We start from the raw sequence: 15,634 nt of genomic DNA, 5'->3' as shown, positions 1-15,634 counted from the left end.
GCGCGTGGCGCTGTCGCCACCTAGCGGTCATATCTGTGCCGATCGTAACAGACGCGTTTTGTTAGAGAGTGAGTCTTCTGTACTTACCTAGTACTATTATTTATTCTGTGCCTCATCTCATATTACATATTCCGTTTAGCGCGCGTTTCCATGTCAACCGTTCCACGTGGATTCTTGGCAAATAAAGTACCTAAGTTCTTGGGATGACGACAATGCCAACAACATTTCATTTTATTACCTACGCATTTCACCGCTGGTTCACCGTATAAAAAATACAATAACAACGATTTTACGTTCTACATAAATATTGTATCACCGAACAAAACAATGAATTATTGAATACAAGTTTATTGTCTTTTATCACTCAAGCTCTATAAATCCCCTTAAACGATAAATTCATTAATTAATATGACCGAACCAATGCCTCAGTCTCGCTTGTTTGACCGTGAGCAGTGCAAGTATTGTGGTGGTCAACAGTGTTAAAACGCCTCTGGATTACGACGGTCAATAACGGTTCGTATGTCACAGTCAATAAAGTTTATTTTCGAACGATTAGCAGACGAGGAAAATTAATGAATAAAGAAAGTGGATATGGTTGTAGTACCTACATACCTTTGATTGTTAAGGATTATTATTCCGGTTTCGTAATATATAATGTAGCATGTTGAAACTGTGGTTTAATTACTTTCCAATTACTATGGAAGGTAGGTATGCTAAGTGGTTCCATCAGCTTGTACTTAAGTGTTCTTCAAAAGTTATCCCATTACGAAATTACTTTATCAGAGTTTCGAACTTTGAACTACAGTAATATATTAATGTTATACACGGAATAACTTATTACTTTTTAACATAATGAAAAAAAATCACACATATTTCAATGTATCAAAATGGAAAATATACCTAGGTACCAGCCTGGGTCACATGCCACACGAATAAGAAATTACTAAGCAATCGATAATTATGTTTATAACAACCTGAAACAGACAAAAACCGGGCAAGTGCGAGTCAGACTCGCGCACGAAGGGTTCCGTACCATAATGCAAAAAAAAGGCAAAAAAACGGTCACCCATCCAAGTACTGACCCCGCCCGACGTTGCTTAACTTCGGTCAAAAATCACGTTTGTTGTATGGGAGCCTCACTTAAATCTTTATTTTATTCTGTTTTTAGTATTTGTTGTTATAGCGGCAACAGAAATACATCATCTGTGAAAATGTCAACTGTCTAGCTATCACGGTTCGTGAGATACAGCCTGGTGACAGACAGACGGACGGACGGACGGACGGACGGACAGCAGAGCCTTAGTAATAGGGTCCCGTTTTACCCTTTACCAATATACGATTTTATATATTTCTGTTGCTGCTATAACAACAAATACTAAAAACAGAATAAAATAAAGATTTAAATGGGGCTCCCATACAACAAACGTGATTTTTGACCAAAGTTAAGCAACGTCGGGCATGGTCAGTACTTGGATGGGTGACCGTTTTTTTTTCATTATGGTACGGAACCCTTCGTGTGCGAGTCCGACTCGCACTTGCCCCGTTTTTTTATTTGACTACCTGCTTTGAGGTTCATAATCAAATAAACAATTTAAATATTATAATGAGTACATTAATCGAAGTTATCAGCTTATAGTGAATTATTAATTATAAATTATATAAATACTTACAGCCCGCAGTTCACTAGTTCATTTAACCATCCAAAGAAAATATAACCAATTGTTGCCAACAACCGCAGATAATGACTAGGTACTGCTAAAATTTATAATGATGTATTAAGTATTCTAGTTATTAAAAGTATCGTCACAAATCGTTCGTGTATAATCGGTACAAATCGTCAGGTGACAATCAAAACTCACTAGTAATTAATACCTTACATAAATCGTTGGGTGACAAGCAAAAGTCACTAACTAACATCATTGAAATTATTGAACAATAAACCGTGTTACAAGTGTAATAAAGTGCATTGTTACTTTGATTTTTTGATAGTGCTTAGTGACTTTTGCTTGTCACCCGACGAAATCAACCTTGTTTAGGTACTAATACGGTTCACTATGGCTGAACTTGTAGTAGGTAGTAATTTGTGAGTTTTGGTGACAACCAAATCTTAATTTGTTTTGGTTTGGCTGTTAAATAAGCTAGTGTTTAGTTCACTCGAAATGTTGCCATCTCGTTATCACATATCAGTCGTGTTACGTAATATGGAATACGACATACCTTATTCGTAAACAAAGCGGAGATAACCCCTTTTACGGCCTTTTTATTGTTTCTTTTTTTGCTATATTACTATAGCAAGATAACGTTGTTTTACGCTCGACGACTACGACGTACTTATGTGGTTTGTTTATTCTTTTATGCAGAAAAGTGAATGTTACTATTTATCTCCAAAACGGAACGGTATTTTTTGTAAATAATTTTTGTTACGCCAGAAGTGCTATTTTTAACCGACTTCCAAATCCCAAAGGAGGAGGTTATCAATTCGGTTGTATGTTTTTTTTTATTATTTTTTTTATTTTTTATGTTTGTTACTCCATATCTCCGTCATTACTGGACCGATTTTGAAAATTCTTTTTTTGATTGAATGTATATGCATACAGATTGGTCCCGTTTCTGTCAAAACCCAGTTCTGATGATGGGTTCCATGAGGAATCGAGGGAACTCCTCAAATCTTAAAGGCATACATATAGTGATTTTTGGGTTTTTATCATCAAATCAAGCATATACATCCAAAAAAGTGACATTTGATGAAGTGGAACTGCTGATGATGATCAGAACGGAACTCCTCAACGACGCATAGTTCACGGTTGGCGATTTGTCCTCTTCGTTATGTTTGTTAAGCAAGTTCAGTTTTTAAGCTACATTTTTGTCAAGCTCGAGTTCTGATGATGGGATCCATGAGGAATCAAGAGATCTCCTCAAATCTTAAAGGCATGCGTATAGAGATTTTTGTAATTACATCAAAAAATCAAGCATTTTTATTAAAAACTGTCGCATTTGATGAAGTGGAACTGCTGATGATGATCAGAACAGAACTCTTCAACGACGCATAGTTCATGTTTCGCGATTTTTCCTCTTCGTTATGTTTGTTAAGCAAGTTAAGTTTTTAATGCACATTTTTGTCAAGCTCGAGTTCTGATGATGGAATCCATAAGGAATCGAGGGAACTCCTCAAATATTAAAGGCATACGCATAGAGATTTTTGTATTTACATCAGAAAATCAAGCATTTACATTAAAGACTGTCGCATTTGATGAAATGGAACTGCTGATGATGACCAGAATAGAACTCTTCAACAACGCATAGTACACATTTGGTGATTACGAATTTCGATTTTGACTTGGACTGGGACCCGGACTCGGACCCAGAACCGGACTCATACCCGGATCCGGTTCGGACCCGGACCCGGACCTGGACTCGGACCCGGGCTCGGACCCGGACTCGGACCCGGACTCGGACCCGGACTCAGACCCGGACTCGGACCCGGACCTTGACCCGGAAAACCACTATGATACCTTAACTAAATAAATCACTATGATTACCTACCATAAAATGTGTAAGTATATAAGTATGATGATGCCAATCTTACTAGCCCCTCCCGCTTAAACCCCCGTACACCGCACCGCATGCGCCGTTAAGTGGGTTAGGTTAGGTTTGAACTGCGATCCTCACAGAACCGAACTGCTATCAGAGAAGTGGGTTAGGTTAGGCTAGAACTACGACCCTTACAGAAGCGAAATGCTAGTAGAAAAGTGAGTGGTTTTACCTCCTTTTCTACATAGTATACCATCTACAATAATCTTTCACCGGCCCCCATAGAAGTCGGTTTTTTTTTTCTTAAAAATTATAACATAAGTTTTAAGTCACCAGATGGCGTTGTTTTAACATTAACGGGGTTTTTAAAATTCACAAGTCACTAAATCGACAGGCAGACTTAAGGCGGGATGTGATTTGTTGTCAACTCGATTATCTATCGAGGAAACTTTAGAAGTTGAAATACTTAACCTAAAATTTATGTTACAAGCTACGACCATGGGGCCGATTTTTGAATTTCGATCGCTCGATTTCGTCACTCGAAAATCGATGAAAAACGGCGAAATGCTTACTTCTGAGATACGAGCGAGCGATAAAAATTTGGAATCTGTGGTATTGATCACTCGATTTCAATTCTATTAAGGTGTATTCGGGTAATACCGAATGTCGGATAATTCCGAAATTCAGATGAAAATCACCCTAAATTCCATCATAATAAAAGTCTCTTTTTGGAACTATCCGACAGTTTTTGACATTCGGAATTACCCGAGTAAACCTTAGTAGAATTTACGAGTAAATACCTATAGTTATTTTTTTTTGCATTAGAAAGAACTTGCAAGAAGGTGAGCGAATCTTGACACGTTTTTTATTTGAAAAACGCTTTTAAAAATCAAAAACTATTACTTATGAAAGCAGAAGAATATAAATTATCGTATTAGATTTATAATTGTTACATATTTGCCATAACTTATTTTTAAAATGTGTTTTTCAATTAAAAGACACATCAAGATTATTTACCTTATTTCTAATAATAAAAAAACGAACTATAGTAGTGGAGATATTAATAAACGAAATACACGAAATCGAGTGGTCGAAACTCAAAAATCGGCACCCATGTTATAATATTCACAGCGTTCAACGAGACATCAGCCATAAGAAAGTGGTCTACCACTTTTCGACTCTCGGCGCGATTCGGGAAATGAATTAGAGATTAACTAGATACGATATAGTAAAGATATGTGACGTCCCACTCGTAAAGGTACCTTATGGTGGTTGGCGCTTAGGCTATTATTAACGCCGCTCTAATATTATTGTGGCGCTATGCGACGTAAGCGCCGGTCGCCATTAGGTACCTTTTTCCGTGGAACGTCACATAAGGTACCTTTTGCAGTGGAACGTCACATATCTTTACTATTTCATATCTAGTGAGTGTCTAATTCATTTCCCTAATCGAGCCGTCTATCAATCAGATGATAGAGTCGAAAAGTGGTAGACCACTTTCTTGGCTGACTATACCATGTTTTTTTTTTTATTTTTTTTATTATGAATGGGCTTACTCATGGCCACAGACTAGCCGAGGCGTAGACGTGGCCTACGATGGAGCGAGCTCGCCCAGAAGGTGCCTGTTCACTCTTGATTTGAAGGTTGCCGGGTTATAAGAACACGGAAATATAGACGCCGGCAAGGAATTCCATTCCTTGGCAGTGCGCATAAGGAAAGTAGAAGCAAAGCGCTTCGTGCGAATGTTAATTTGTTTATGCGAGTTCCTGATATTTACTGCTGTGTTGACAGAGTGTTGTTACTGTTGTTAGTGCCAAAGTTATAGAGTAAATAATGTGCTACATATATAGCGGTCTACCCAGGTTTTAAAGTATAAGTATACAATAATAACTTAGGTATTCTACCCACGTACACACAAAACTTTGGGAATGGGCACCTTGCCGAGGGGCCTAGACTTTGAATGTAGGTTTTACGGTTTTTTTTTGTTAGGTTTCGTTTTAGGACCCAAGGATGGATTTAAGAAGTTTTAATTGTTTTATTTTATAAGATACTTACTTGAGTAATAAGTTTGTATTATTTACGTTAAATAAAGAATATTTCATAAAACTTTGACCATTATCAGCTACCTATAAGTATTTCGTCGGTATCGTTTGAGTAGCGCTGAGATATATTTATTATGTATATTGCTATAAGGTACTTATACAGGGTGTAATCGTTAAGTGCGGCCAGGCCATAATTCCGTAAATGTAACAGATATCAGAAAACTTCCAACTGATATCGAAAGTGCGTCACCCAATGAGTAAAATTACATTAATAACTTTTTTTAAATAAAAGCTAATGATAATGATATCAGAAATTAATTCGGCACCCCCGATTTATACGAAAACGATACCAATCTTGGCCTAGTAGCTTAAATGATACAGATATCAAGATCAAGTTGAGAGCCCCCCCCCCCCCCCGTCCCTAAAAATTTACATCAAAAATCTCGGTGGCTCCACTTCTTAAATCCATCCTTGGGTCCTAAGGACTAATTCTGCCAAAGGAAATCTCTTGTTTATGCAACGCCGTGGTTGACCTTTTTATGCTTTGAGCACACTCAACTAAATGAAGTATATAATACATATTTGAATTGAGCGTTTATAATATATAATACTTAACGGATAACTTGATAAGCTATACAAGAAATATGTGTCTCACACAAGCCCGTAGGTACTAACTAAAAATATTGGTAAATCATAAGGCCCTTAGCTGTTTTAATGAGTAACAGTTAATCACTTAAAAGGTTCCTTACCTAACCTAATGGAAGTCATTAAGCAATGTAAGTAGCTATCTTCGTTACTAGCACAGAATAAATAACAGTACTAACGTACAGAAAGGAAACTTCCTACAAAACCGAAGTTTGACAGCGGTTCAGGGTCGAATCATGCTATCCCTTCCTAATATATGGCACTATCCCTTTCGGTCATTTAGGGTTGTCAAAATTCATGTGATCATCTTATCTGTGGTCGTGCACGCAAAAGGAACTCAAGTGGTGCCAACCCTAATAATTGCTCGGAGCAATGCTGAGCGGAGCGGAGCCGAGTTTGACCGAAGTCAGGAGTTTCGCACCTCTGTTACTAGTGCGTTTTAATTAAGTTTTTAAGCCCTACAGGCGTAGCAAAGTACATATTTAGTACTAGCTGTGCCCGCGGCTCCGCCCGCGTGGAATTCAGTCTGTGTCAGTAAGCGGCTTTGGTAGGCGTACACTGCGTACAGCGTGGCACGTACCGTACGTCGGTCTATACCCGACTCTTTTAGAATATGAGGGCGCCAAAGGCGCCCGGCTTTGGAACGCGTACAGCGAGCCACGTACGTCGGATTACGCCCGACGCTTTGAGTATGAGGGCGCCGAAGGCGCCCGGCTTTGGTAGGCGTTCAGCGTGGCACGTACGTCGGTCTACTCCCGACTCTTTTAGTATGAGGGCGCCGAAGGCGCCCTTCTTTGGAAAGCGAACAGCGCGCCACGTACGTCGGGCTACGCCCGACGGTTTGGGTATGAGGGCGCCGAAGGCGCCCGGCTATGGGACGCATACAGCGCGCCACGTACGTCGGGCTACGACCGCCTCTTTGAGTATGAGGGCGCCGAAGGCGCCCGGCTTTGGAACACGTACAGCGAGCCACGTACGTCGGATTACGCCCGACGCTTTGAGTATGAGGGCGCCGAAGGCGCCCGGCTTTGGTAGGCGTACAGCGTGGCACGTACGTCGGTCTACATCCGACTCTTTTAGTATGAGGGCGCCGAAGGTGCCCGGCTTTGGAAAGCGTACAGCGCGCCACGTACGACGGGCTACGCCCGACGCTTTGGGTATGAGGGCGCCGAAGGCGCCTGGCTTTGGGACACGTACAGCGACCCACGTATATCGGATTACGCCCGACGCTTTGGGTATGAGGGCGCCGAAGGCCCCCGGCTTTGGTAGGCGTACAGCGTGGCACGTACGTCGGTCTACGTCCGACTCTTTTAGTATGAGGGCGCCGAAGGCGCCCGGCTTTGGAACGCGTACAGCGAGCCACGTACGTCGGATTACGCCCGACGCTTTGAGTATGAGGGCGCCGAAGGCGCCTGGCTTTGGTAGGCGTACAGCGTGGCACGTACGTCGGTCTACGTCCGACTCTTTTAGTATGAGGGCGCCGAAGGCGCCCGGCTTTGGAACGCGTACAGCGAGCCACGTACGTCGGATTACGCCCGACGCTTTGAGTATGAGGGCGCCGAAGGCCCCCGGCTTTGGTAGGCGTACAGCGTGGCACGTACGTCGGTCTACATCCGACTCTTTTAGTTTCGCCCGGCTTTGGAAAGCGTACAGCGCGCCACGTACGTCGCGCTACGCCCGACGCCTTGGGTATGAGGGCGCCGAAGGCGCCTGGCTTTGGGACGCGTACAGCGCGCCACGTACGTCGGGCTACGACCGCCGCTTTGAGTATGAGGGCGCCGAGAAGGCGCCCGGCTTTGGAACTCGTACAGCGAGCCACGTACGTCGGATTACGCCCGACGCTTTGAGTATGAGGGCGCCGAAGGCGGCCGGCTTTGGTAGGCGTACAGCGTGGCACGTACGTCGGTCTACGCCCGACTCTTTTAGTATGAGGGCGCCGAAGGCGCTCGGCTTTGGAAAGCGTACAGCGCGCCACGTACGTCGGGCTACGATCGCCGCTTTGAGTATAAGGGCGCCGAAGGCGCCCGGCTTTGTTCAGCGTACAGCGTGACACGTACGTCGGGCTACGCCTGACACTTTTAGTATGAGAAAGTCGTAGTCGCTTGGCTTTGGTCCGCTTCCAGCGCGCCACATACATCGGGCCACGCCCGACTCATTTAGTATGAGGGCAAGTAAGGCGCCCGTCTTTGGAACTGGTACAGCGCGCCACGTGCGTCGAGTTACGCCCGATGATTTGAGTATGAGGGCGCCGACGACGCCCGGATTTGGTAAGCGTACAGCGTGGCACGTACGTCGGTCTACGCCCGACTCTTTTAGAATGAGGGCGCCGAAGGCGCCCGGCTATGGAACGCGTACAGTGCGCCACGTACGTCAGGCTACGCCCGCCGCTTTGAGTATGAGTGCATCGGGCTACGCCCGACTCTTTTAGTATGAGGGCTCCGAAGGCTCCCAGCTTTGAAACTGGTACAGCGCGCCACGTGCGTCGGGTCACGCCCGATGCTTTGAGTATGAGGGCGCCGAAGGCGCCCGGATTAGGTAAGCGTATAGCGTGGCTGGTACGTCGGTCTACGCCCGACTCTTTGAGTATGAGTGCATCGGGCTATGCCCGACTCTCTTAGTATGAAGGCGCCTAAGGCGCCCGGCTTTGGAACTGGTACAGCGCGCCACGTGCGTCGGGTTACGCCCGATGCTTCGAGTATGAGGGCGCTGAAGGCGTAACGGCGGACGTAAGTACTCTTATGATGTATCGTACGTCTAAATCGGTTAAGGCATTCAGAAGTTAAGGCGGAATAAAGAAACTCACATAAATAAATATATACCTACATACACTCGTCTTTCTTTTGGGCAGTCGTGAAGTGTAAAAATACGGCACTGTGCAATTAGGGGCAATTAATTTGTTTAATTTTGTTGTATTATTAAATCAACATAATTATTCAATTAAATTTGTTGATACCCGGTCTTCTAAACATAGAGTTAATTTGGCAAAATCCTTCCTCGGTGGCTTATTCGTGTCACTACGTATTAAATTCAGCGCCATCTGTTAGTTTTCCAGGGTACTCAATAGTGGTAGCACATATTTGAAAAAAGTTTGCCCCTCCTTCCTAAGTTGCGCCATAAGATTTAGGGGCAAACTTAAATCAAGCGGGTGTTGTGGCTACCCCCCCTTTTAGGGTTGAATTTTTTATAGCCTATAACCTGGCCGGAGATTTTCTCGACAGATTAGTAAAGTTTGCATCAGAATCCGTTCAGCCGTTTTCACGTGATGCGCGTTCAAATAAACAGACAAACAGATAAACAGATAAACAGATAAACAGACAAACAGACAAAAATTCTAAAAACTGTTGGAACGTGTTCTGTTATCGATTCTAAGTATCCCCAGCCAAGTTTTTTTCAAATATCTTCCATGTACAGACTTTCGACCCTCTACAGCTTTATTATATGTATAGATTTCTCTCTTTCTTCCTCGGGTTATCCCGGCATTTTGCCACGGCTCACGGGAGCCCAGGCACTATTGACAATGAGAATTGGCGTAGGCACTAGTTTTTACGAAAGCGACTGCCATCTGACCTTCCAACCCAGATGGGAAACTAGGCCTTATTGGGATTAGCCCGGTTTCCTCACGATGTTTTCCTTCACCGAAAAGCAATTAGTAAATATATATTTATTTATTTAGGTATACGTACAAGGAATTCCAACAGCTATGAATGATACATTAGACTTTTTAGATAGCATTACAGAGCCAATTATTCAACTGATATTTCGAACATAAGTTCCAAAAAGTCTTCTACGAGCTGGGGACAAACCGGCAAAGTATTATGGCTCCTCTACACTCCAAGGGACGCAGCCATGCGGTAGAAGGAGATAGCAATATCACTTGCTCCCTCTAATGCATAAATGCGTCCCTTGGAGTGGCCGGCGTTGGCCCATCGTGTAGAGAAGCGATTAAGGTATTTATGGTCACTATCTTTGCTAGACTAGCAGAATATTTGCCCGTTTGCTGTTTTTGTTCAGGCGCGAGTATTACCATCTATCTATCTATCTATCTATACATATAATAAAGCTGTAGAGGGTCGAAAGTCTGTACATGGAAGATATTTGAAAAAAACTTGGCTGGGGATACTTAGAATCGATAACAGAACACGTTCCAACAGTTTTTAGAATTTTTGTCTGTTTGTCTGTTTATCTGTTTATCTGTTTATCTGTTTGTCTGTTTATTTGAACGCGCATCACGTGAAAACGGCTGAACGGATTCTGATGCAAACTTTACTAATCTGTCGAGAAAATCTCCGGCCAGGTTATAGGCTATAAAAAATTCAACCCTAAAAGGGGGGGTAGCCACAACACCCGCTTGATTTAAGTTTGCCCCTAAATCTTATGGCGCAACTTAGGAAGGAGGGGCAAACTTTTTTCAAATATGTGCTACCACTATTGAGTACCCTGGAAAACTAACAGATGGCGCTGAATTTAATACGTAGTGACACGAATAAGCCACCGAGGAAGGATTTTGCCAAATTAACTCTATGTTTAGAAGACCGGGTATCAACAAATTTAATTGAATAATTATGTTGATTTAATAATACAACAAAATTAAACAAATTAATTGCCCCTAATTGCACAGTGCCGTATTTTTACACTTCACGACTGCCCAAAAGAAAGACGAGTGTATGTAGGTATATATTTATTTATGTGAGTTTCTTTATTCCGCCTTAACTTCTGAATGCCTTAACCGATTTAGACGTACGATACATCATAAGAGTACTTACGTCCGCCGTTACGCCTTCAGCGCCCTCATACTCGAAGCATCGGGCGTAACCCGACGCACGTGGCGCGCTGTACCAGTTCCAAAGCCGGGCGCCTTAGGCGCCTTCATACTAAGAGAGTCGGGCATAGCCCGATGCACTCATACTCAAAGAGTCGGGCGTAGACCGACGTACCAGCCACGCTATACGCTTACCTAATCCGGGCGCCTTCGGCGCCCTCATACTCAAAGCATCGGGCGTGACCCGACGCACGTGGCGCGCTGTACCAGTTTCAAAGCTGGGAGCCTTCGGAGCCCTCATACTAAAAGAGTCGGGCGTAGCCCGATGCACTCATACTCAAAGCGGCGGGCGTAGCCTGACGTACGTGGCGCACTGTACGCGTTCCATAGCCGGGCGCCTTCGGCGCCCTCATTCTAAAAGAGTCGGGCGTAGACCGACGTACGTGCCACGCTGTACGCTTACCAAATCCGGGCGTCGTCGGCGCCCTCATACTCAAATCATCGGGCGTAACTCGACGCACGTGGCGCGCTGTACCAGTTCCAAAGACGGGCGCCTTACTTGCCCTCATACTAAATGAGTCGGGCGTGGCCCGATGTATGTGGCGCGCTGGAAGCGGACCAAAGCCAAGCGACTACGACTTTCTCATACTAAAAGTGTCAGGCGTAGCCCGACGTACGTGTCACGCTGTACGCTGAACAAAGCCGGGCGCCTTCGGCGCCCTTATACTCAAAGCGGCGATCGTAGCCCGACGTACGTGGCGCGCTGTACGCTTTCCAAAGCCGAGCGCCTTCGGCGCCCTCATACTAAAAGAGTCGGGCGTAGACCGACGTACGTGCCACGCTGTACGCCTACCAAAGCCGGCCGCCTTCGGCGCCCTCATACTCAAAGCGTCGGGCGTAATCCGACGTACGTGGCTCGCTGTACGAGTTCCAAAGCCGGGCGCCTTCTCGGCGCCCTCATACTCAAAGCGGCGGTCGTAGCCCGACGTACGTGGCGCGCTGTACGCGTCCCAAAGCCAGGCGCCTTCGGCGCCCTCATACCCAAGGCGTCGGGCGTAGCGCGACGTACGTGGCGCGCTGTACGCTTTCCAAAGCCGGGCGAAACTAAAAGAGTCGGATGTAGACCGACGTACGTGCCACGCTGTACGCCTACCAAAGCCGGGGGCCTTCGGCGCCCTCATACTCAAAGCGTCGGGCGTAATCCGACGTACGTGGCTCGCTGTACGCGTTCCAAAGCCGGGCGCCTTCGGCGCCCTCATACTAAAAGAGTCGGACGTAGACCGACGTACGTGCCACGCTGTACGCCTACCAAAGCCAGGCGCCTTCGGCGCCCTCATACTCAAAGCGTCGGGCGTAATCCGACGTACGTGGCTCGCTGTACGCGTTCCAAAGCCGGGCGCCTTCGGCGCCCTCATACTAAAAGAGTCGGACGTAGACCGACGTACGTGCCACGCTGTACGCCTACCAAAGCCGGGGGCCTTCGGCGCCCTCATACCCAAAGCGTCGGGCGTAATCCGATATACGTGGGTCGCTGTACGTGTCCCAAAGCCAGGCGCCTTCGGCGCCCTCATACCCAAAGCGTCGGGCGTAGCCCGTCGTACGTGGCGCGCTGTACGCTTTCCAAAGCCGGGCACCTTCGGCGCCCTCATACTAAAAGAGTCGGATGTAGACCGACGTACGTGCCACGCTGTACGCCTACCAAAGCCGGGCGCCTTCGGCGCCCTCATACTCAAAGCGTCGGGCGTAATCCGACGTACGTGGCTCGCTGTACGTGTTCCAAAGCCGGGCGCCTTCGGCGCCCTCATACTCAAAGAGGCGGTCGTAGCCCGACGTACGTGGCGCGCTGTATGCGTCCCATAGCCGGGCGCCTTCGGCGCCCTCATACCCAAACCGTCGGGCGTAGCCCGACGTACGTGGCGCGCTGTTCGCTTTCCAAAGAAGGGCGCCTTCGGCGCCCTCATACTAAAAGAGTCGGGAGTAGACCGACGTACGTGCCACGCTGAACGCCTACCAAAGCCGGGCGCCTTCGGCGCCCTCATACTCAAAGCGTCGGGCGTAATCCGACGTACGTGGCTCGCTGTACGCGTTCCAAAGCCGGGCGCCTTTGGCGCCCTCATATTCTAAAAGAGTCGGGTATAGACCGACGTACGGTACGTGCCACGCTGTACGCAGTGTACGCCTACCAAAGCCGCTTACTGACACAGACTGAATTCCACGCGGGCGGAGCCGCGGGCACAGCTAGTGCTAAATAAAGCAACCGTGTGAGAACTGCTCAAGAGGCTAGCCAAGGTGACAATCGGCAGAAAATGCGAATCTATCTATGGGTGACTATGGGTCACGCGACTTTTCGTAGCATCTTTGTCGATGTACATTTTGGCTAGGCATCAAATTGATATTGATTGAGAAATATGTACATACGTAATTTTAAGTCCAGATAAGCCAAGTCTGAGTTCGATTTTCTTTACACTAGATGCCTGCACCAACTGACGCCGTGTCAACAGGCGAGGCCGCGCTCCTGCGCAAAGCGAGCGACATATTCGTCGCCACATTCAAACGGAGCCCCACCGCTGCCGCCGCCGCGCCGGGCCGCGTTAACCTTATAGGGGACCATGTGGATTACTGCGGAGGATATGTTCTGCCTGTGGTGAGTTATTGCTTGCAGAAGCTCACAATGGTTCATCGTGAACATTCATTTTACAAACAACAATCACAAACATTCAGTTTTCAAATAATGTTTGTCAAAATTATGATATGCAGGTAAGGTTGGCTAAATACGTCTTTCATAAACCACTCTTTATTTACATAATTCATTTAACAGACGATGCGTCACTGTGTTTTCGCACCGTCGGCGTGTTTTAAGTTTAAGCAGCAGTGTGGAACTGTGGAGAGCATGCGATAAACTTTACGCTTACAATGCGTCACTGCGATTCCGTACCGTCACCGTTTTTAGGGTTCCGTACCCAAAGGGTAAAACGGGACCCTATTACTAAGACTTCGCTGTCCGTCCGTCTGTCTGTCACAAGGCTGTATCTCATGAACCGTGATAGCTAGACAGTTGAAATTTTCACAGATGATGTATTTCTGTTGCCGCTATAACAACAAATACTAAAAACAGAATAAAATAAAGATTTAAATGGGGCTTCCATACAACAAACGTGATTTTTGACCAAACTTAAGCAACGTTGGGAGTGGTCAGTACTTGGATGGGTGACCGTTTTTTTGCTTTTTTTTTTGTTTTTTTTTTGCATTATGGTACGGAACCCTTCGTGCGCGAGTCCGACTCGCACTTGCCCGGTTTTTTTAAGTACCTACCTAGCGGTGTTGTCGCACCTTTATAATAATTAGGGGTTGCTCTGTGAATGGTGTAACCTGTAAACCTACGAAAATGTACCCGGCTGGTTACATAATACTTAGGGATGTATAAAATAAAGAAAACACAAGAATCCACTTGATAGTCGATTTATTTCTTCTCCTACATACCCTAAAATTACAACTTCTAGCTCAAACTGCTAACGGTAGAGCTGTTGGTTCAATAATATCTGTATTCTTACACTTAGGATAAACTACCAACAAACTAGTTGTTTAATTAAATTGTATTCAGATAATTGTAATACGAAAGTTACACCTGAGCATTAAATTTGGCAAGTAACACTGTCCATTAGATCACAGTAAACCCTAGTTATGATATTAAAGTTATTCATTATAAATGAGACAAAAGCAAAAGGTTACCGATCTATGACAATAATAAAATTGGACTTCAAGTAAACTATGAGCGTACTAAGGGCTACCTAAGGGCTACCTAAGGGCCAACACATACCTGCGGCCACAGACGATGTTAATTCCTCAAAGTTAACTCCTCTGCATTCCGCCAGACGAACGAGACTGATGATAGAAAAGTCTGCAGCGGTCAAGAATAGCATTTGGGTCGGAACTTGTGACAATGGCCATGAAAGGCGTCCCGATCTTGAGAAGACCCGTCTCTTACATCAGCTTGCCACGCTCATGGGCACACACCTCTCTCCTCAGCAACATTTGCCTCGATCTATTAAACCCCAGTATCCAATAATATATATCAATATGTATTTCTGGAACTATATACAGCGACAATGGATTTCCACGCTGAGTTTTATATTAAAATATTCTAATTTTTGTAACAAACAATATTATGTTCTGCACTAATCAATGCCGTCTTTTCTTCTTATTCTATTTTCCTTCCATTTCAAATTTAGTGCTCTTTACAATACGAACAGCACGTTGCCAGTTATATCGTGCTACCCTTTAAACATGTAGGTTTAATTAACTAACGACACAATATCAAGAAAAAAAGGTGAAATACAAATATTTATATTTGTACCTAAAGTATAATTAAATTAAATCCTGTTCAATATTTCTAAAAAGAAATTAACACTAACAGAAATAATCAAAACCAACGAAGTTCCACCTAAACCACTAGCTGGCGCTATGTGACAATGGGGACTTCAGTTATCACTACACATTATAAGACAAAGTCCCCCGCAGCGTCTGTCTGTTTGTGTGTTTGTTTGTATGTTCGCGATAAACTCAAAAAAGGTTTAGATGTATAATTTGTTAACCCATGCGGTGCCGGGGCGGGTCGCTAGTATTTACAAATCCTAAAACGAAAGAGCGAATATTCAAA

The 15,634-nt window shown here is 45.0% G+C and overlaps 1 protein-coding gene across 2 annotated transcripts in view; it reads left to right on the top strand.

The window, feature by feature from the left end:
- The first annotated feature begins 419 nt into the window (after nucleotides 1–419).
- Nucleotides 420–15,634, top strand: part of LOC134667177 (galactokinase-like) — a 62,514-nt gene continuing 47,299 nt past the window's right edge. For both annotated transcript variants that reach the window (XM_063524496.1, XM_063524495.1), the window contains exons 1-2: nucleotides 420–513; nucleotides 13,448–13,621. In XM_063524496.1, coding sequence (XP_063380566.1) covers nucleotides 13,448–13,621 — 174 coding nt within the window. In that variant the 5' untranslated portion in view covers nucleotides 420–513. The remainder of the gene's footprint in view (nucleotides 514–13,447; nucleotides 13,622–15,634) is intronic.

This window comes from Cydia fagiglandana, chromosome 9, assembly GCF_963556715.1.
Source record: "Cydia fagiglandana chromosome 9, ilCydFagi1.1, whole genome shotgun sequence".
Classification (NCBI taxonomy): domain Eukaryota; kingdom Metazoa; phylum Arthropoda; class Insecta; order Lepidoptera; family Tortricidae; genus Cydia; species Cydia fagiglandana.
Note: the sequence above shows the minus strand (reverse complement) of the source record. Positions and strands in the feature narration are given on the sequence as shown.